This window comes from Sapajus apella, unplaced genomic scaffold, assembly GCF_009761245.1.
Source record: "Sapajus apella isolate SASKATOON/1434 unplaced genomic scaffold, GSC_monkey_1.0 scaffold36, whole genome shotgun sequence".
Taxonomy (NCBI): domain Eukaryota; kingdom Metazoa; phylum Chordata; class Mammalia; order Primates; family Cebidae; genus Sapajus; species Sapajus apella.
This window is the reverse complement of record NW_022436976.1, coordinates 21799676-21823064: the sequence shown is the minus strand read 5'-3', so window position 1 is coordinate 21823064 and position 23389 is coordinate 21799676. Positions and strand designations below refer to the sequence as shown.

The 23389-nt window shown below is 39.5% G+C and overlaps 1 protein-coding gene across 1 annotated transcript in view; it reads left to right on the top strand.

Moving 5' to 3' along the window:
• Nucleotides 1-23389, top strand: part of ROR1 (receptor tyrosine kinase like orphan receptor 1) — a 403384-nt gene that overhangs the window by 368593 nt on the left and 11402 nt on the right. Inside the window, exon 8 of the mRNA XM_032296748.1 lies at nt 12397-12608. Within this exon, the coding sequence (XP_032152639.1) occupies nt 12397-12608 (212 nt within the window). The remainder of the gene's footprint in view (nt 1-12396; nt 12609-23389) is intronic.

Genomic DNA, 23389 nt, shown 5'->3' with positions numbered 1-23389 from the left:
GGAGATTGCACCACTGCACTCTAGCCTGGGCAATAGAGCGAGACTCAGTCTCAAGAAAAAAGGAACGAAGGAAGGAAGGGAGGGAGGGAGAGAGGGGAGAATTATTCACTCCACTAGAAAACAAAGGAACAAAGGAGGGAAGGAAGGAAGGAAGGCAGGAAGGAAGGCAGGAAGGAAGGAGGGAGGGAGGGAAGGAAGGAGGGAAGGAGGGAGAGAGGAGGGAGGGAGGGAAGAAAGGAAGGAAGGAGGGAGGGAGGGAAAAAAGGTAGGAGGGAGGGATGGAAGGAAGGAAGGAGGGAGGGAGGCAGGGAGAGAGGGAGGAAGGAAGGCATTATTCACTCCACCCTAGGTAAACACTGTTGTTCTTTGGGTGACTTCTGACCCTTAATTTCCAACTAATGCCCATCAGAAGTAGGGAAGTGTTTTGCCTAGAAGCTGGAAGATATACTGATACTCTGATTCAAGGACTCAAGCCCTATTATGAGTAGTTTAAGCAAAGACTACAAATTATATTTAAAAAGCACTCATTTTCATTTCAATGGCCTTCCTGAAGCATCCAGACCAAACACATGCTCTGAGGGATGAAAGAAACCTTGGAAAGGTCTTTCAGACTGAGTAGAAAGGGGGAGATCACTTACATTTACAGGATACCTATTATGTGCCTGCAAGGCACTTGGTGCTTTACATATTCACATTACTCATAACCATGCTGTGGGGGAGGTGTGATTAGCATATTTCACTGAGGTTCAAAGGGGCTACAGGACTTGTCTAAAATACACAGCCAGCCATGTCTAGAGCTCTGACCAAACTCAAAGCCCATGCTCTTTTACCAGACACTCTGCTATCTCTCATTTAAAGTTTTTTTTCTGAAATAAATACAAGCACGACGATAGGTTCAATCTCTGGTTTCCACCATGCTGATTTCCATTATAGGATATGACATCAAAAACCTTCCCATGATGATGAAGAAACTACCATAGTATTACTCACTGTGTTACTATCATAGTATTAATCAGTATAGTGATGTTGAAAACCCTTAGAATATTTCTTTCCTGAATATTCTGCAGAGGACACAGTTAAAATTCTGAGGACTGGTTAATTCTAGTCACATGAAAGATGAATTTAGATGAAAGTTAAATGTAGAGATGATGAGGCAGTTTTCACCACTTAGAATTTTTTTTTTAAATGGAACATTTTCATTTTATTTTGAAACAAAGCAATTCCTCTTGAATTCTTCAAGCCAAGCCACAAATACATCCATTAAAGGAACAGGGAAGCCCTGACGTATGATCAGTAAGCTGCTGGAAGGCCAGTAGCTCCCAGGTGGGATTCCTGAGAACAGGTCTGCATCAGTTGTGCTCAGGGGCGAGCATGGCTTCTCCCGGGCGCCCTCAGCAGCCCACCTCTAACAAAGTGATCATCATGGAATCCTACTTTTATATCTCCTTTGGAGCATTTGATTTTTTTTTTCTCATTTTATCCTCATAAAACCATGAAAGATCAAGTAGGAATATTCAGCCTTGTTTTTACCATATGAGAAAATCAAGGCCCAAAGAAGTGAGAAGGCTTACCTAAGATCACAAGTGAGTTCATGGAAACCAGGTCTCCTGTCTTTGGGACCAGTGCTGTTTGTTCTACACCAGTGATTCCCAACCAGAGGCAATTTTGTCTTCCAGGGAACATTTGGCAGTTTCTGGAGAGATTTTGGTTATCACAAAATCTCTGGGGTCAGGAGATGCTACCCACATCTGTTGGGTAGAGGTCAATGACATTGCTGAACACCCTACAATGCTCAGAATAGCCCACACAATGAATCATCCAGCCCAAAATGTCAAGTGTTGGGGTTGAGGAGCTCTCTTCTACACTGTACAATTGTAAACTGTAGAATAACTATAATATGCAATAGTAATTACTATTTATTGTATGCTTACAATGAGCTGAAACTGTGCTGATACTTTTAGGCATTATCTCATGTTTAAATAGTTCTGTCCCCTTAGGAGTGGAGTTTTATTATACCCAAGAAAGAAAGCCGAGACTTGGAGAGGTTAAGTAACATGTGTCCGAGGTCACATGGTTAATAAGAAGTAGACCCAGGACTCACATCTGTAGCAAGCCTTTTAAACTGTGGTTTGTGCATGTATGTTGTTGTGTATGTGTTTGTGTTTGTGTGTGTGGAAATAGATAAAACCTGAGAATTACTTCATTTTACAGTGAGTTGTAAGCTAGTGGAGCAGATTTGAAAGGAGCCCTTTTTCTCCTCCATCCCGAATGAGACGGAGTCTCGTAGGAAAATTCCTGCATTCTTTAGCTAAGTCACAGTTAAGGAGACTTCAGAATCTCCATGGGGTTTCTCATTTTCCTACTGATAACTTTTGTTTTAGTTTCAACTAAGTAAAGCTAAAAGAAACATAGGCCTAATTAAATAGAAAATGTGAACATTTGTTGTACTTTCTATAATAAAGGCACTTGAGAACAGTCTGCTGCAGATTATTTTATCTGTGAACTTTTACTCCAAAGCAGAATATAAAATTAAGTACAACCAAATATGGCTGTTGTAAATTCTGGGAATTGGCTTGGCTAGGATTATATGCATATGCCCAGACAGAGCTTAGAGAAAGTGAAAAAAAAGACAAAAGATAGTTTGGGCAAGATCTGGCTTCTCATCCTCCATGTCTTTTCTTTCATGTCCCAGGCATCTAACAATTAGAATTACCAATTATTTATTCATTCACTCACAGAAACCAAAATATGTTGAGCTTCTACTGTTTCTCAGACCCTGTGAACAAGCTAAATCAGATCACACCCCTGTGTAGCCTACAATCTAATAAGGAATCAAATGGGAAGAAAAAATGAATCACTTTAAATATTGTCATATCGTTCCCAATTTTATGTCTGCTCTTATGTGCGTGGCATTTTAATGATGACTGCTGCTTGTTGAATACTATGCTAAGATATTTGTGCCAGCATCTAGCCTAGGACTTAGCTGGTGCTCAATAAAATGTGTTGAATTAATTGGTTTAATTGTCACAGTAGACACAAGATAAAGGTATCATCTCCGTTTTCCTAGAGGAAAAACAAGCAGTGTTAAGATTCAAACCAGTTCCAAAGAACTTCAGATCTACTCCTCCATCTACCATACCACAACTGCTTAAACAACAGAGTCTAGATTATTTCAGAGGCACAATTATTATTTTCCCTCTCCCTTTGATCATTGTGATCTCTCTGGGTCTTTGGGATGCTGCCCATTGATTTTCTTATTTGCAACTCAATGGATATAGGAATGGAGCCCCGAACACATCTGCTCTGAGAGACCCTATGTGTTCCTTCCTCTTAGACACAGCCCTGATATAGACTAGCTTGCCAGCAGCTCCACCCAGATCTCACATCTCCTTCTATCTCGTCTCTTTCTGGAAGCCCCATGTCTCCTCCAGTCCTCCAAGTTAGCCATCTTCTCTGCCTGCAAAAGCTTCATTCACTATGCTTTCGCCTTTTGTTGTGGTCACCTTCCAAGTCAAATATCTTGGGTTGGGTGTAAACTAAATTGAAAAAGAAGCATTTTGCCTGAGTTCTTTCTAACTGGCACCTAGGCACCCTGCCTTGGTTCACCATTTCACTGTAACCCTTTATCATTGCTTTTCTGTGCAGCTCTGGGGGCGCAGCTGTGGAAACTGTCAATACCTCTGAGAGCTCCTTTTGCGACAACCTATCCATTTTACTTTGGCTGTGTTTTATTAATACCACAAGACTTATGTTCTTCCTCTCTCTCATTTAGCTCCTCTATTTGTTTCTTCCTTGATTTGCACGGGGAGGCAGAATCCCAATTGTGTTGGTGATTTTACATATAAACCGTGGCCCTTTATTTTACCCTTGATCAAGTCCTGAGGCCACATTTCTTCCCCTAGCCATGCCAGCATGTCTGTTTCTCTTCTAAGTAAAGGCTTCTCCCTCTACCAAATAGAACTTCCAAGCAGCAGTATTGCTTTTACTCCTAAACCAGCTTCACCGAGAGTACCCATGATAAGAAAAGTGGTGAACCATTTGGCTCCATTTGGAGTTTTCATACCTGGCCTATTGCTTTTTTATTTCTTTTTAAGTCATTGGCTTGCAACACTTTGCCAAAGGGCACATTGCCCAGTTTTGTGCCTGAATAGCCTTGACTTATCCCATAACCTTTCAAATACCCACCCTGGGCTCCGCTTTGTCACAAACCATATTCTGTGACGTGGTGGTTTACAGTTCAGGGCAAGGCAGATGTTTTCCAGATTGTGAACACTGCCATTTTTAACTCACTCTGTCAGCAGCCTTCCCCCATGTTTCATAGAAGACCTGTTGTAAGGCAATTTGTCTTTCAGCCATTTCTTCAAAATAAAATTGAACGTTACAGTGAATTGGATGGTGGAGAGTGGTAAAGGAGGAAGAAATACAGCGCTGTTTTATATAGTTTGAAGCTTTCAAGAAGAGTTATTTTTATACTACAGAGATTTTCAAGATGTGCTTTCATTTCCAGTCTCTATATATTTTCAACAAAGTAAAGAATATAGTGACCAATACTTATAGCTAAGTCACATTCCATAAACATTTTTAACCACAAAATAATTTTCTCTCAAAGGTTTGTTTTTTTTATTGTTCCTAGTATATATTGAGTCATTTACCCAGCATGTAATCTGCTCTACCAAGAAGCTTCTGAAAGCTCTGAACTCTTTGGGCTCACCACCATGCCAGTAAGAAGTACTTGTTGGTATCTTAACCCTTTGGTGACAGAAATCTGATATAACACCACAATGATTGTTGCCACTGGCTTTTGTAACAGTGTTTTTTGGTTAAGCTTCTGGCAGGAAACACATGGAACGAGCCAACAGACTAAGGAGAATTTTATAATGTAATTACGTATTTAGGAAGGTATTGGCAGAACTAGGGGAAACCAGTAAGGAAAGGTGGAAGGCCTGGAGCTAATAGGAGTGGGAGGTATTACCATCCTAGATCAGTTACCTTACCTTGTAGAATATAACTGAGGCTGGGGAGAGGGCTGTGCAGCACATGCTGTGGCCTTTGGTAGAAGGATACAGTCAACCCTCAGCAACCTAGCAAGGAGGAAGCCAGAGGAACAAGGGTTTCAACCATACTCTTCCCCTGCCTTTCATCTCCTGCCAATGACTCCCATAGGCTCAACCTAACTGGAAGCCACAGGTCAAGGGTATCCATTGATACTATTGGTAGAGGTTGACCTCATCAAGGAGCTGGTCAGAAAGGACTGAGACTGGATCTGGTGGGCTGAGGACACTCAGGGGAAATGTCATCACTGACTTTAAATCACTTAGTAAGAGTCAAAAGTTCAGTAAGAGCCAGGTGCAGTGGCTCACACCTGTAATCCTAGCACTTTTGGAGACCAAGGCGGGCAGATCATTTGACGTCAGGAGTTTGAAACCAGCCTGCCCAATATGGTGAAACCCCAACTTTACTAAAAATACCAAAAAAAAAAAATTAGTGGTGTCGGGCACCTATAATCCCAGCTACTCAGGAGACTGAGGTAGGAGAATTGCTTGAACCTGGGAGGTGGAGGTTGCAGCAAGCCGAGATCATGCCACTGCACTCCAGACTGGGCAACAGAGTGAGACTCCATCTCAAAAAAAAAAAAAAAAAAAGGTTCAGTAAGGGCCTAAATAACCTTGGGAGCAACCATAGAAATCATCCAGCCTCTTTTGAACATTGCCAGACATCTCCAGAGATAAAGAAATCCTTCCACTCCAAAGTGATTATGGAATGACTCCCACTGCTCCAAAGTTCTACCTTTAAGTTAGAAACCAAAACTTGTATACAAAATCTGATGTTTTAAAAATGTTGACCACTGATTCAAATTTTTTAAAAAACCTGATAAAGAACAAGTCTATGGACTAGATCCAAATTTTAACTTCTGGATAATTTCTCATTCAAATTTAAAGACGTATATCACATCCTTCATTTGATTTTCTCTTTGGCCTAAAGATCACATGGATCCTCCTGCATTTCCTTACCCATCCTTCTTCTCTAGGTGTTTCCTGCTCCCTCAGAACCCTTCTTAAAAATGTGGCTCTTAGAAGACACCTTTCAGTGCTTTTTACCCAGAGCAGGTAGAAGAAGACCATGATGTTCTTGATCATTACCCATTATTGCCAGTGAAGACTGTTAAGTTGCTTAAGTGCTATATATTAATTTGTTTGAGCAATTGCATCATGCTGTTGCTGGGTTCATCATCAGTAAAACTTATTAGTAACCTTTTGTTTGTTTTGAGGACTTGGTTACATCAACATTTATTTAGTAGATTTGTCTAATTGTCGATTTTATAAACAAGGTCTTTAACCTAAAAGCAACTTATAATATTTATTTTTAAAATTTCAACTGCTGGTTTGGATTCATTATATTAGGCTGTTGTATATGATCTTCTGATATTGTATTCTGTAATTAAACAATTAGGTATCCTTCCTAGATTGTGACCATTTCAAGTTTGATAAACATATCATCATTGATAATGTTGAGCCAGCAGGATCCCTCAAGCATAGCCCTCTACAATTTGATGTTGACTGACTGATTAACACTATTAAATACAGTAAAGACATATGATGAATTACAAATCCATCTGATGATATTATTATTCAACCCTTCATCTTGTCCATAAGAATGTCGTGAGTCACTCAAGTCATTTGATCAAATGTTTTGCTAAAGTTTAAATGTGCTTGGTCTACCACTAATAATCCCATCAAATGAAAGGATTTAATTTTATACAACCTATTGAATTTTGTCACTTAAAGACTGGCTCAATTAAAAAGTGGGCAAAGGACTTGAATAGACATTCCTTCAAAGAAGATACACAAATGGCAATAAGCATATGAAAAGATGTTCAATATCATTACTAATTAGAGAAATGTGAATCAAAACCCCAGTGAGATACCACCTCACACCCATTAGAATGCCACTATTAAAAAAAAAATAGAAAGTGTGAAGAAATTGGAACCGTTTTGATCTATTGGTAGGAATGTAAAATGGTGCACCTGCTATGGAAAACAGTATAAAGGTCCCTAAAAAAATTAAAAACAGAATTACCATCTGATCAAGTAATCCCACTTCTGAGAATTTAATCCAAAAAAATTGAAGTTGGGGTCTCAAAATATTTGCATACCGATGTTCACTGCAGCATTATTCATGATAGCCACAAGGTGGAAGCAACCCAATGTCCATCAATGGATGAATGGGTAAAGAAAACATGAAATGTGCATTCAATGGAATATTATTCAGTCTTAAAAAGAAGGAAATCCTGTCACATGTTACAACGCTGTGAACCTAGAGGACACTAGGCTAAGTAAAATACACCAGTCACAGAAAGATCGATACTGCGTGATCCACTTATATGCAGTACCTAAAATAGTCAGAATCATAGAAACAGAAAGTACCATGGTAGTTGTCAGGGCTGGGGGAAGGGGGAAGGGAGGAGTTATTCAATGGGCATAGAGTTTTATTTTGCAGCATAAAAAAGTTCTAGAGATTGGTTGCACAACAAGAATATACTTAACATTACTGAAGTGTAAAATTAAAAATGGTTAAGATGGTAAATTTTATGGTGTTTTAAATAATTAAACATTTTTTAATTATTAAGAAAGATTAGCCCAATTCTTTTATAGAGCAGAAAACTGAGGCCTTGAGAGTTTATAGAACTTGCAGTGAAATTGTGTGGATTCCAGTTTACTAAGATTTTTCCCAAATGCTGACAAATGAGTTACTGCCCCTAACTTATTGTACTTAAAACCTTTTCTGCAGAGAAAAATTTTAATCAAAGTTTATGGCCTATTTGGCATTTTTTTTTTTTTAAGAATTCTTTTGAGAATACGTAAGGCAATAGATCAGCTGCTTAGTATTTCCATCATCAAGTCAAGAGAGTGAATGCCTGGGCCCAGCCTGCCAACCGAAGGCCTAATTACCTACCCCTCTCTCTCTCAGCTTTCAGGCATTTGCCTACATCACTGGTGCAGGACCCTATCTGCTACCAACCTGCTTATTTTATAGTTTTCAAATAATAAACGGTAGTGATTCCTGTTTGTTTTCTGTGGTTTTTAAAACTTTTTCCCTCAAGATTGTAATTTAAACTTGTTTAATTTCCCTTGAATTCTAAAGTTCTATAAGATTTCTTCCCACCTTTGCCATATTTAAAACCAGAGCCTTTTCTTGTTTTAACTCAGAGTAATATCCCAGTTGATATTTCACTTTTATTAAAAGTACCTCTTTAATGAGGAATCATGATTACTTTGCTTTAAGCTTCAGGATAAGAAAGGAGTATTTTCTCCATTATATTTAATTACCAATCAAAGTATTAAATATCATTGTAAAAATAAAACAGGAATGTCAGATGTGAACTGTGATACCAAATTGTTGATTTTTGAAAAGAAATTAATCATGTGATCTGGACTAAGTTGTTGGTTTCAAAAATCCAAAGTATTTAACTTGATGTAATTAATATGTGCATTTAACTTTTAAATAGTTATTCCAAAGTATTAAAAATCTTCAACATTCTAATTTTCAGCCAATTTTCTCTGCAATGCATTGGAGGTATCCATTACCCTTTAAAATGACTAGTAAGAATAATGTCCGTTGTTCTAAAGTGATTTCTTAAAAATAGTATGATCCCCGTTAGATATTAGTCTTCATTGAAAGAGAACTTTGGACTCTTAAGGAGAATGATGAAAAACAATTACATACGATGTTTTAGGGTAATTTTGATTAGTAATATAATTTACTAGAAGCACTGAAGGTAGACAGGCTTGCATTTCAACCCAGATTCTGCTACTTTGTAGCTTTGACAAGTTATTTTTCCTTTCTCAGCCTCAATTTCGCTATGTGTAAATCAAGATAACACCAAAGTGCCTGCCGGGTTAAAATGAGGAATACAAATGCTAGGACGTCAAAAAGGAGCTAGGCAGATAGTTTTCTAATTTTTCATTTGGAAAGCTTATTGTTCTATGGAATATTTTTATATAAGGTTTTCAGAGCCAGCAGAGACTGAATCCCCTTCTGGCCAAATTCAGAGAGCCGCGTAGGGAAGGAAGCACTTTGTATAGAAGATTACAATGGGCCTAAATGTGTTTCTGTCACTTCCAACATGACCACGTATTGTTATCCTTGATTATTTCACTTGGCAAAAAGACACTGGGCCCCTTGTGCCTGTTAGCATATCCTCAGTGTAATCAGAAGGAGCCAAGCTTGACTGTTTAAAGTATTTAGCTTCTTGAAGTTTGTTCTCCTACAGACGAACGGGGATTTGTCGCAGACCCCCGTTTACAATAAAAGACCTTCCAGATAATCTGATAGGGAATGAATACAGAATAGACTCCTTTGTTTGCCAGACAGGTGAGACCCTACTTTCTCTTGTTGCTAAAAATCTGGCCTGGAAAAATGACTAGCATTACATTAGTACTAAATTAGCCTCATTGCTTTTGTAATCATTATCCTCAAAATGATTTCACCGAAAATCCAAGAATAACAAGAGAGACTTTACCCCCTTAGGGTACTGAGAAATTTGAAAATGGTTTATAACGTTAATAATAACCATAACATCCAACAACTGTATGGCAATTTTCAATTATCCAAGGTTCTTTCATGAACATTTTCTCATTTGATTCTCGTGTAAACCAAGTAAGATTGGTAGAGCAGGTACTATTATTTCTGCTCTACCACTCTTATTTATTCCATTGAATAAATGAGGAAATAGAGATCAGAGAGGTTGTTTCTTGCTTGAGATTATTTAGCCCAAAACTTCCAGCCTGAAACTTTTATCTGTGAATTCCCCTCTAATCTAAGGGTAAAGGGTAAACCTTGAGTGGTAACTGGTACTAGAATAGATTTATTGCTTACGGCAATTCTGTGAAGTAGGTATTATTCCCATTTTACAGATGAGTTTGCTCAGAGTGGCTAAGTGCCCACTGAAGGTCACATATATAATGACAAAGGCATTTATCATTATTCAGAGGTTTCTGCCTGCATGCCCTGTGGCAGACAGTCTTCTACTCAAGTGAATTCCTGTCTATCCACAGGCATGCAGACACAATCATTACTGATGCACCTAGTACTGACTAGAATGGCTTCCAGTGATGTCTGGATTATATATTTACTGGTAACAGTGTATAAAGCAGGGATTTCAAAAGCATCACGTATAGCAAATCTTCAGTGTTACTTCCTTCCTTTCAGATCAGCCTCATCCTTCCTACCTCTGTGAAACAAGAGGAACCCTACTATGAGAAAATAGGGGCAAAATTCTCCAATTATTGGCAGTGAAGTGTAGTAGCTAGAATGGTGGGCAAAAAGCAAGACCAACGATGGGATCACAGCTTTTGACTTCCTAGCTCCATGTCCTTGGGCAACTTACTTAACCACTCCATCTTCCAGCATCTTCACCTATAAAAATGAGGATAAGGATGTCATGTACCTTATAGAGTTGGCTGTGACAAAAATGAGTTTATGAAAGGTACCTGGTCCATAGTAATAATACCTAACATGATTTTGCACCAGTAGAAAATATTTGATAAATATTAAAATTGGGTTTTGTTTTTTGAGACAGGGTCCCACACTCTGTCGCCCAGGCTGGAGTGCAGTGGCACAATCACAGCTCACTGCAGCCTCGACCTTCTGGGCTCAGGTGATCCTTCCGCCTCAGCCTCTCAAGTAGCCAGGACTACAGACATGCACCACCATCCCTGGCTAATTTATTAATTTTTTGTGGAGACAGGGTTTTGCCATGTTGCCCAGGCTGGTCTCAAATTCTCAGGTGATCTGCTTGCCTCAGCCTCCCAAAGTGCTGGGATTACAGGCATGAGCTGCTACACCCAGCCTAAAATTGTTACTATTTTTATTCTACTCTGTAACCAGATTTAACCCCTCTCCAGACTCTTCTGAGGGCTAACTCACAAGGCATAGTCCCAACACCAGCTTTTGGTATTCCTTTCAAATAACTAACATGCTGTATCTCACCTGCCAAATAGTTTCCAAACAAGGTGTGTACAAGTAAAAACTATATATGGTTTATTCTTATTTACATGTACTAGGGTAACTCATCATTTAAAGAAAATTTTTAGGTCTTTTCATCACTCTCTTTATACTTCCATTTTCGCATTTACAAGGACATGTAATTATCTTTCTATTTCCCTTACCAGATAATGAGCTCCTTAAGGGCAGAGGACATGTCATACTGAATTTTATATTCCCAGTATCTACAATAGTGCCTGGCATGCAGTAACTTTTGTTTATTGACTTACTGAATGAGTGAAAGGACAATTGAATGGATGCATGGTTAACTCTTTTGTAAAGCAAATAATCATCTCTGAATTTTGTGTCAATCTGAGTTTTCACACTTTGAGTTTTCTTAAAGATAGCTGATCTTGGCTATCAAGGCATGTCATTATATAACCCCTCCAATTACTATCCCATAATTCTGTGTTTGTTTTACTGGTCAAATAATTCATTAATGACAATATATGCCTAAGTATTTGGTTTCACTGGTCAGACTCAAACTGATAAAAAGAAAAGTAAGTCTCATGTTCTCCTAGACATACTGTATTCTTCCAAGCAATGGTAAAGTGGAGATAGAAGATTTCAGAATTATACTTCAAAGTGTTAGCACTCATAATTATTGGGTTTCATATGAAACCCTTTAAGAATTCTGAGGTTTCAATAAAGTGTCAGGTTACATAGTGCTGCCATGCTGGAAAGACACCATCCAAAACAGACATTTCAGTTTTGCAGAGGTGAAAAAAGAGGCCCAGAGACATGAATGTTTTGTTCAGGGTCACACAGCTTATCAAAGATCAAACTAACCCAGACTTCAGGCCCCCATATTCTCAGGCCAGTGGCTTTTTGGACACTGGGACCAGGATTCTTTAGTGATACTGATTCTGGAAGATGCAGAATTGGCCCCGTAAGTCCAAACCAGCCAAGACCAGGGCATGATTTCTGGAACACCATGTTGTGGGGGCTGATCTGGGCTGGCGGCCAATAGAAGGAGAGCCCTGTGGTCCACATTAAGGCTGTTGGATGTATACAGTCCATTCACGTGGCATTTAACTTTTAAGGTGTTAGAGAAATGCGGGTCTGCCACGAAAGAGAGGCAACATCAGAGGGGGACCCACACACATACGAAGTCTTCATAATGCCCCTCTGCAGTTTTTAAACATTTGAACTTTAAACTTTTAAACTTCAATAAATTATGTTGAAGGTTTGATGGAAACAAATGGTAATAAGCAATGGATTCCTTTTTTTCTCACAGTGGATTTGTGTGTATAGAAGAATAGAAGTGGTGGTTCATTTTAAACTATGCAATGTAATATTATACATGTTACTTTAAAGAGTATAACTTTTGTTCTTTTTCATTTCTGCACCCAGATTCAAAAGATTCCAAGGAGAAGAATAAAATGGAAATCCTGTACATACTAGTGCCAAGCGTTGCCATTCCCCTGGCCATTGCCTTACTCTTCTTCTTCATTTGTGTCTGTCGCAATAACCAGAAGTCATCGTCACCCCCGGTCCAGAGGCAACCAAAACACGTCAGAGGTCAAAATGTAGAGATGTCAATGCTGAATGCATATAAACCCAAGGTAATGCTAGCAGTACAGAGCTGCATTTGTTCCATGAGCTTCAAGTTAAAGCAACATGTTATAATCCTCCCAAGCTTACAAATCAAATTATATGGAATCAGAGTTTTGTAAGTGCTAAGGTTCATTTGAAGCAAATGCAAAGATGAACTACCTACCTCTAACTTTTCCCAAGATGCTTTCATCAGCATGTCTGCTTCAGTGTTGGGCCAGCCATATCACTGCCTTGCCATAGAGTTGCTGGGCTAGAAGTGATCCCTAAGAAATCATCCTGGCCAGCCTGTCAGGACTCAGAACGTGAGCAATTGTTTAAAATTTCGGAGAGGAAATTCCATACCTTTCCATCCGAATTGCAAGAGAGAAGAAGATCCATCATCGTTCACAAACTTCACTGTCAAGAAATTCTTTTTGTTGCGTAATTTACATATAGTTAAAACCACTGCACTACATACTTAAAAATGATTAAGATAGTACATTTTCTTGTGTTTTTTACCACAGTTTTAAAAAATCCTTTTTAGGCCTAACTTTCATGTCTTTTTCTTTGATTTAAGTGTATTTTAAGAGAAGTGTTGTCCTTCTAATAGTATTTGAATGCTATTTATGATAACCCACCTTGGCCGTCCCCACTTTGAGCTAAATCAACCCCTTCTCTTATGCTTTTTCTCTACATCTTTAAACGTTTGAGTTGCTCGAGGTCCTGGCAAGGAACCGAGGGTCACTGGCCCTTACCTTAAATGGAACCCCCTGTACTACATCTTGAAACTAAAATACAACAGATTCTTTCAGGAAGGCCAGCATCGCAATCCCAGGCCTCTCAGCAAAAATATTTCATTTAAATAATTTAGGATTCTTGCATCTAAAAGCCTGGGTTTTTTTTCTAATTATTCTAACTCCATAAGAACATTCATTCATTCATTCAACAAATATTTATCTTCCCTGTGGGTTAGTAAGTGTATTATTCTTTTAACCCTCATAAAGAGGAAATGCATTACTTTTAATAAACTTTTAGGAAGAAAAACAGTCTTCACACTCAAATTAACGAATCCACTTATCTAATATGTGGAGTAGCATAATTGGGCTGACACAGAGCCCTCATTGTTTTTTTGGATTTTTTGTTGTTGTTTGTTTGTTTGTTTGGCCTTACTATGTAGATTGTTTTATTTAAAAGGTCTTGAAAAGATTTTTCTTATTATAAAGTTATATTTATTAATAGGATTTGGAATTCCTTAAATGCTAAAAATTCAGTTTCTATATTCTGTATTCAGCAAAACCACTGTTCTCTTGCTGAGTGTGAATTTTTATCATAGAAAAAAACCCCTGCAGATCCTGAAGATCATAGAGTTCACACAATAGCCTGGAGGATGGGCAGAGGTGGAGATTCAACTCTTTTGACATCCCAGCTTCTAGCTAGCTGATTTACATACACTACAGCATTTTATATCATATCACATTTAATCCTTACTACTTAGTGTTACTATAAAAGCCGGGAAAGCAGATGGGGGTGAGGTTAATACTGTTGCACATTCCCCTAGTTGATCTGGCAGATACTTTTACCTAGCTCGTGGCTTCAAGCTTCTAGTGTAAGAGTCATTGTTCCATGAGACTCTTTCCCTTTCATTTCTGTTGGTAAATGTTGAGAAGTCTTAGAAACACCAGAACTCTGGATGGGGGGGAGACCCATTCAGTTTGGTTACAGCAGATGGCAATTTGGTGCAGTGGCCACCATCCAGGAAAGGTGTGCTCCTCATTGCCAGGGCAGGAACCATGGAAGAATCATTTCCATTTTTAGAAATTATCAATTTTGTGGGTTAGTCTTCATCTGCAATATAATTCCATTTTTAGTGGAGGTTTGTTTTGTGTCACATGATAGCCAACAGAGATCCCAGAGAGCTTTGTGGCATAAATAGACAAAAAAGCTAATATCGATTAATATAAACTGTCAAGAACAATACCAGAAACTTTTCCATCCATTATCACACAGCCATTATACAAGGTCGGTATTATTGTTACTATTGTACAGCCAGGGTAATTGAGACACAAACAGACTAAGTAACTTGCCCAAGGTCCAAAAGCTACTTTATTAGATAGAAGCAATAAAATGTGAATGCAAGAGTTTTCACATTTTCTAAATAGAACCAGCCCTTGCTCTTGCAGAATCCATGATAACTTTTTCACAGAACAGATCATGTAGGAAAGGAGGCGGGAGGGTTAGGCAAGCAACTGAATGTGATCCCATTTGGTCAGATTGTACTGCATAGTAACCACAGGCATTCTCCCGGCTTCTAACAAATTTGTAAGGAGCCTACATGGCAGTCACTGAATGTTGTAGCCCTAGCCCTGTGAGGGACAGATATAATTTGGCTACAGCAGTAATAGTTCCCCATCCTTCAGGGTCAAAGAGACAAACGTAAAATATACTGGCATGAGTTTTCCCAGAGACTGGGTGAAGTAAACAGTGTTTTCATAGTTTCTGGATCATTTCTGAGGTGTGCCTTGCTAAATCTCCCAGTGTCAAGATTTGTCCAATATGAGGCTTAGAGTTTTAGCCTTAAACCGTTCACAAACACTTCTGAACCAGACTGGAAGTAGAAATGGCTTAAATATTTGAATGGGTTGGGGAGGGAAAAGGAAATAACAAAAGCAAATGCTAACTTTTTTTTTTTTTTTGGTCTTACCCTTCTAAGGGATTTGGCTCCGATCAAATTTGAGTTATTCAATTGTTTGTTTTGGTTCTTACTGAGTGCCTTTCCTGGAAACAGCACAAAGGACTTTGTAGACCTTAAAGAAAATTCCTAAATGTAAACAGAAAATCTCTAAAACTGCTTTGGAAGGTCACTGACACATAAATATTACGTGTACCTATAAAATCTAAAAGGAAAGGACACACATAAGAAAGAAAGAAAAAAAGTCCTGAAAACAAACACTCCACCAGAGCAAAATCAAAGGAATATTTGGAGGCGAGGATGAAAAAGGAGTGAAGGATAGAAACCGGTCTGCCCTTGCCACCTTCTTATTTCCCCTTGGCCAATTCAAAAGTCAGAAACTCCCGGGTTCTTATTTATCCAAACGAATGTGCCCTTCAGGGTTTAAACTCTCTGCTTCCATCTCTCTTCACTTGCTGAGCTGCTAAAATTCTCCTGAGTGTTTGGATGGAGAAGAAGAGGTTCCTGTGGGAGATTAGAAACTGATACCCTTGAGAAAGGACAATAGGGAGCTGCCGACAGACTGGCTGATGAGGCCTGACTCAGATCCCCAGAGAGGTAGGACGGTGCAGTTGGAAGTAAAAGCCTTTGATGAGCCATGAGTTTTTTTCTGATCTGTGGGCAAAGGAAACCAGTGGACCAGAGAGGCATCTGAATGCTCAACAGTCAGGAAGATGGAGATGGTCTGGCTCCCCTGCCAAATGCTCTGTGGCTCTAAGAAGCCTTATAGCCTTTTGCAGTTCAATTTTCTCAGCTGTTCATAGGAAGTAGACTGTGTTTAAGTAGAAGACTGTTTATTTTCCTGTTATTTTGTTTAGCCAAAGATTTGAAGCCATTCAATCCTCCGATGAGTACTGTAGTGATGCCTGAACTAAGCAGGATTTTCTATACTGCATTACAAATTTTGCAATCTGAATGAGGTTTTTTTTTTTTTTTTTCTTTTAGTACTACAGAAATTGAACCTTCTCAGAGGAGCCTGGAAACTCTAAATTTCTCTCTCTGTTTCTTTTCCTTTGCTTCTCCTTCCTTTGCCCCTACATCCCCTGCCAGGTATGACTCTGGCAAACAGCATTCTGTAAACTTGCTTGGGTCAGTGAAAGAAGCTGTGGCATGTGCTACTGTGGGAGCAGGAAGGGGGCAGAGTCTCCCCTTTAAGGACAGGATGGGCCTCAGTCAGCCAGGCCTCCTGGCTCCTCACCTACCCGGAGATTAGTCAGGCAGAGAGGTTGAAAGATAGAGGCGTCTGGTGGGGTGCGGTGGCTCACACCTATAATCCTAGGATTTGGGGATGCCAAGATGGACAGATCACTTGAGCCCAGGAGTTTAAGACCAGCCTGGGCAACATGGGGAAATCCCATCTCTACAAGCAAACACACATACACTCACACAATTAGCCAGGCATGGTGGTGCACGCCTGTACTCTGAGCTACCCAGGAGGCTGAGGTGGTAGGATTACTTGTGCCTGGAAAGTTGAGGCTGCAGTGAGCTGAGCTCATGTCACTGCACTCCAGCATAGGTGACAGAGTGAGACCCTATCTCAAAAAAAGAAAAAAAGATGGAGGAGTCTGAGAATGGGGGCGAGGAAGAGTCAAGGCAGTCCAGGAGTGGGAGATGCAGCCAAAACCTGGATGGCCCCCATGGGTCAAACTCCTGCAGCTCCTGGCTGATGTAAGGAACATTGCAAAGGAAAGCAGCACTGGCCCAGCTCTCCAAAGCTGATGGCTCTATTTTACTTCTCAATTTACCCTCATCTCTTGCCAGCTTCTCTGCTTTTTCACTTCCAGACAATTCATCTCTCCATTATTCTTTCCAGCCAAAGTAGTTGCTGAATATACTGAAATGGGATTACATTCTCTGGATCTGTCCCTTTTCCCAGCAACATGCTTCCATCTAAAAGCCCTGCTGTAGTCTGGCTTCCCTTTTTAATTCTCTGTTCTTACCAAGTGTCACCACACTTCATGCTAAAGTATCCTCAATAACCTTTCCACTCACTGCTTAAAGCCATTGTCTCACAACACTTCTGAGCTCACCATTCTATTAACATGGGCCTCTTGGGAATCACCAGTGATGTTATTTAATCCAGTGACCTTTGCCAAGTCTTCATCCATTTAATTTCTCTAGAGCCTTTGATATTCTTAACCACTATCTTGAAATATTTTTTTCCCTTGGCTTTCCTCCTATGTCTTTCCCATACTTCCTCACTAGTTCTTTTAATTCCCTTAATGGGAGCATCCTCTGACATCCATCAGCCCTCTTCCCTCTCATTCTCTGGTGCTGATTTCATCCTCTGGCATTGCTCTAGCTCCCCCTTGAGTATAATGATTTCTCAACCTGGAGGGACCAATGTCAAGTTATAAAATTCTTGCCACCAAAATCCTGCCACCCAAAAGTCCATACTATCTGGACCTAACTTACCTTTCCAGCCATGCTTTTCTCTTAGTTTATTTCAGGAAGGTAGTCTGATACACTTCAAAGAGCCAGAGGGTAGAGGCAAAGAGATATGATTACAAATCTTGTCTCCACTGTCAACTGGCCACAAGATCTTAAGCAAATAACTAACTTCTGTGAATCTTTAATTTTCTCATTATAAAGCAAGGATAAGAATAGTACTTAAAAAGGATATATTTTACACTTCTAGATAGTGTGTCTGGTACCTCATAGGTACTTAAGAGCTAGAAATTACTATTATTGTTGTTAAACTGATGAGTACAGGTCTTTTTTTAACTTCTATTTTTAGTTAAGGGGTACAAGAGCAGGTTTGTTACATCGGTAAACTTGTGTCATGGGCGTTTGTAGTACAGATTATTTCATCACCCAGGTCTTAAGCCTAGTACTCACTAGCTATATTTGCTGATCGTCTCCTTCCTCACAACCTCCACCCTCTGAAAGGCCCCAGGGTGTGTTGTTCCCCTCTGTGTGTCTATGAGAACATTTAGCTGTCACTTAAATATTGGAGCATGTGGTGCTTGGTTTTCTGTTCCTGTGTTACTTTGCTAAGGATAATATTCTCCAGCTCCATCCATGTCCCTCCAAAGACGTGATCTCATTCTTTTTTATGTCCACATAGTATTCTATGGAGTATATTATATGTACCACATTTTCTTTATCCAGTCTTTCATTGATGGACATTTAGGTTGATTCCATACCTTTGCTATTGTGAATAGTGCTGCAGTGAACATACATGTGCATGTGTCCTTATAATAGAATGATTTACATTCCTTTGGGTATATACTCAGGATTTAAATTGCTGGATGAAATGGTATTTGTGTCTTTAGGTCTTTGAGGACTCGCCACACTGTCTTCCACAATGGCTGAACTAATTTATACTCCTACAAACAGTGTATAAGCATTCCTTTTTCTCTGCAACCTCACTGGCATCTGTTGTTTTTTGACCTTTTAATAATGGCCATTCTGGCTGATGTGAGATGGTATCTCATTGTGGTTTTGATTTGCATTTCTCAAATAATTAGTGATAGTGAGCTTGTTTTCATATGTTTGTTGGCCACATGTATATCTTCTTTTGAAAAGTGTCTGTTCATGTCCTTTACCTACCTTTTTATAGGGTTGTTTTCTTCTTATAAATTTATTTAAGTCCCATATACATGCTGGATATTAGACCTTTGTTGGATGCGTAATTTGCAAAATTTTTCTCCCATTCTGTAGGTTTTCTGTTACTCTGTTGATAGTTTCTTTTGCTGTACAGACACTCCTTAGTTTAATTAGATCTCATTTGTCAAATACTGCTCTTGTTGTGATTGCTTTTGGTGTCTTCATCATGACATCTTTGCCTGTGCCTATGTCCTGCATGGTATCATTTACATTGTCTTCCAGGATTTTTATAATTTTGGATTTTGCTTTTTTTTTTTTTTTAATTGAGATGGAGTCTCGCTTTGTCACCCAGGCTACGGTACAGTGGAGCAATCTCAGCTCACTGCAACCTCCACCTCCTGGGTTTAAGTAATTCTCATGCTTCAGCCTCCCAAGTAGCTGGAACTACAAGTGTGCGCCATCATGCCTGGCTAATTTTTGTCTTTTTCTGTAGAGATGAGGTTTCACCATGTTTCCCAGGCTGGTCTCAAACTCCTGGCCTCAAGTGATCCACCTGCCTCAGCCTCCCAAACTGCTGGAATGACAGGCATGAGCCAGTGGGGTTTTACATTTAAGTCTTTAATTCATCTTGAATTAATTTTTCTACATGGTGTAAGGAAAGTGTCCAGTTTCAATCTTCTGCATAAAGCTAGCCAGTTATCCCAGAACCATTTATTTTAATAAGGAATCCTTTCTCCATTGCTTGCTTTTTGTCAGGTTTGTCAAAGGACAGGTAGTTGTAGGTATGCAATCTTATTTCTGGGTTCTCTATTCTGTTCCATTGGTCTGTGTGTCTGTTTCTGCACCAGTACCATACCCTTTTGGTTACTGTAGCCCTGTAGTATAGTTTGAAATCAGGTACCATGATGCCTCCAAGCTTTGTTCTTTTTGCTTAGGATTGCCGTGGCTATTGGGGTCTTTTTTGGTTCCATATGAATTTTTAAATAGTTTTCTCTAGTTTTGTGAAGAATATCAATGGTAGTTGAATGGGAATAACATTTAATCTGTAAATTGATTTGGTCAGCATGGCCATTTAAACGATATTGATTCTTCCTATCCATGAGCATGAAATGTTTTTTCATTTGTTTATGTCATCTCTGATTTTTTTGAGCAGTGGTTTCACTACAGATCTTTTAATGAGGCAAATGCTGTGCATACATAGGATACTGTGGGTTGGGAGAAAGCTATAGGATCCAGAAATGCACAACATTAACTGGGGTGAGGACACAGGCAAGAGAATCCCAGCAAAGATGATAGAGGCAGCTCTTTGGACAGCTCTTGTTTTCCTTGCATCCGTCCTGTTACCATACATTCTCCTGTTCCACTCCCTGCTTACACCCTTGATAAATTCCATCAGGGTGGAGAAGGTCTGATACTGAGGGCTGGGAGGCTGTTCAGTACATAACCTCAGCTTAAACCAATGTCTATAGAAACTCCACTTCTGGGAAAAACAAGTATTATAAATGAATATATTATAAATTGGCATCATAAATGGACTAAAGTACTTCATTATCTCAATAGAATCTTTATAATAACCCTTTGAAGTAGGTACTAAGTCTGATTTTTATGGTGGAAAAATCTGAGGCTTCAGATTCAGAGTTGGCCCAGAGTCATACAATTACTAAGTGACAGCCAAAACTTGAACCCAGGTCTTCTCAGGTACAGAGCCCAGTGCTTTTCTGTTTCCCTCTACTGCCTTTATTTTCAGGCTGACTGAAATATATGAGCTCAAGTTATGAGCATGGGATGGCTCAAGCTGACATTACAATTACTGGCATCTGTTCTGTCTATTTCCAGGCAGAATAGAACCTCTCCCATTGGCATTATAAAGTAACTCCACCACAAATCAACCCTGCTCACCACTGAACATTCAAGCTAATTATCAGAAAGTTACATTATAAAGAAAAGAAATGCTTCTGAAGTTAAATCACTTCCAGAGAAGCGCAGCTGAACTCTGAGCAAATGTGGCAAAATATTGGTTGAAACTCCCTCTAGAATTTGATTGCATAAGCCAGAAGGCACTTAGTTCAGCTGTAGTCTTTGAAAATGTCCATAACCTCCCAAAACAAAATGGCTGTGGCCTCTAAGCTTTTAAAATGTAATCATTTCCATTTATGAGTAGAGTCAATTGTTTCACAATTCTGACACTGTTTACCTAAGAACCAGTAAAATGCACAAGAAAGGAAAATAGGTTTTGGAGTCAAGCAGATCCATGTCAACAGCCAAGTTCAGGTACAAAGAAATCTCACAGTCATATACTCTCCAGGGCTGTCGTGCCCAGTTCAGGAGAAGGTTGCCATGGACAGGTTTTGTTCATTTATCCCAGTCAACCAGTAGAGACAGCTGAGCATCGACAGAGTGAGGTCTAACTAAAAAATCAGAGAGCTCTTATACCTTGAGCATTTCACTTTTATATCAATGGTCCTCATGCTTTTAAAATGTAGAGTCCTCTGAGGATCAGATGGAAACTCTGCCTCTTATTCCCAGAAAACACTGCAACTCTGGTGTTAGACATACTTGGATTTGAATCTTGGCCTCACCAATTAATACTTGTGCTTCTTTAGGCAAGCTACTTAACCACTGAATGCCTTAATGTCTTTATCTATAAAATGGGGCAGTCCTAATATGAATCTCACAGGATTGTGATGAGGATTAAATGGGTTGATGCATTAAGCACTTATGTCAGAGAGCAGACAAGGGAGTGTAGTGTAGTCATTAGCAAGGCAGGCTCTGGCGTTTGAATTGACCACCTACCAGCTGTGAGACCACTTAACTGACCTGTTCTTTGGTTTTTCAATCTGAAACATAGGTATGAGTAAGTTACCAATCTTGTGGGGTTGTTGTGAGGATGAAAGGAGCTAATATGTGTAAAGTACTTACAGCTTAACATACAAGCATTCAAAAAATCATAGCCATTATTAGGATCTCAGTGTCTGGTGCATGGCAGATATTTAATACATGGTAGGTGTTACTAAATTCAGATTACAGATATCTAGAATAGGAGTCGTGTCTTCTCTCTTCATGTTTCTTTCGAGTCCCTCATATAGCATCTGTATGCATATTGCGTATACAGTATATTATGTATACAGTATCAGTTAACTCGCTGATGCAACCAGCTATTAAAATATATCCTAAATGATTGTCTCTAATTGAAACTAAAGGAAACTGGTGATATAACCCAAGCTATAGAAAGATATATCAAAATCTTGAATCATGAATTTCACTAGGATAGCAGCCATACAGTATATAAACCTAATAAATGCTGGTTAATGGTTCTTGTATTTTTCTCTTACCTGACATTTCCAAAGCATCTTTTCAAGCAGTGTATTGTTTTCTCTCACTCAGGTTAAGTTTTAATTGCCCAACCAGTTTCTTGAGGCACACTGTGGTCATTCATCATGCAGAGAGAAGGGACCCAGATCACTAAGGATCCAGATTTGATTGATCCTGAAAATTACGTCTATTTAGTCCAACGCCTCTCAGAGTGAGGCCTCTAGGCGAGCAGAAGTCTCATCAACTGAGAACTGTCAGAAATGGACAATCTCAGACCCATACAGGAACTCTGGAGGTAGAGTCCAGCAATTTGTGTTTTAACAAGTCCTCCAGGTGGCACTGAGGCCTGCTCTGATGTAGACTATGCTGGTCAGTACTTGAGATTCAGGAAGCAAGTCACCCAATAGTGAATACAGATCTCAGAGAAAACTGTGCTTCCTAAGAGAAAAAGGACCTGGGATAGCCCTTCTATTATCAAAAATACTCCTCTAATTTCAATAGGGCTAGGGTCTGCTCATGATTCCTCTGATGGGGCATATTAGTCTTTTTTCCCACTGCTGATAAAGACATACTCAAGACTGGGAAGAAAAAGAGGTGGAACTGGGACTTACAGTTCCATATGGCTGGGGAGGCCTCACAATCATGGCAGAAGGCAAGAAGGAGCAAGTTACATCTTACATGGATGGTGGCAGGCAAAGAGAAACCTTGTGCAGGAAAATTCCCCCTTATAGAACCATTAGATCTCATGAGATTTATTCACTATCATGAGAACAGCCTGGGAAAGACCTACCCCCATAATTCCATAACCTCCCACTGGATCCCTCCCACAACACGTGGGAATTCAAGATGAGATTTGGGTGGGGACACAGCCAAACATATCATTCCACCTTTGGTCCCTTTCAAATCTCATGTCCTTACATTTCAAAACCAATCATGCCCTCCCAACAGTCCCCCTAAGTCTCAACTCATTTCAGTATTAATGCAAAGGTCCACAGTCCACAGTCTCATCCAAGACAAGGCAAGTCCTTTCTGCCTATGAGCATGTAAAATCAAAAGCAAGTTAGTTACTTCTCAGATACAATGGGGGCATAAGCATTGGATAAATATAGCCATTCCAAATGGGAGAAATTGGCCAAAACAAAGGGGCTATAGAGCCCATGCAAGTCCAAAATCTAGCAGGGTAATCAAATCTTAAAGCTCCAAAATGATCTCCTTTGACTT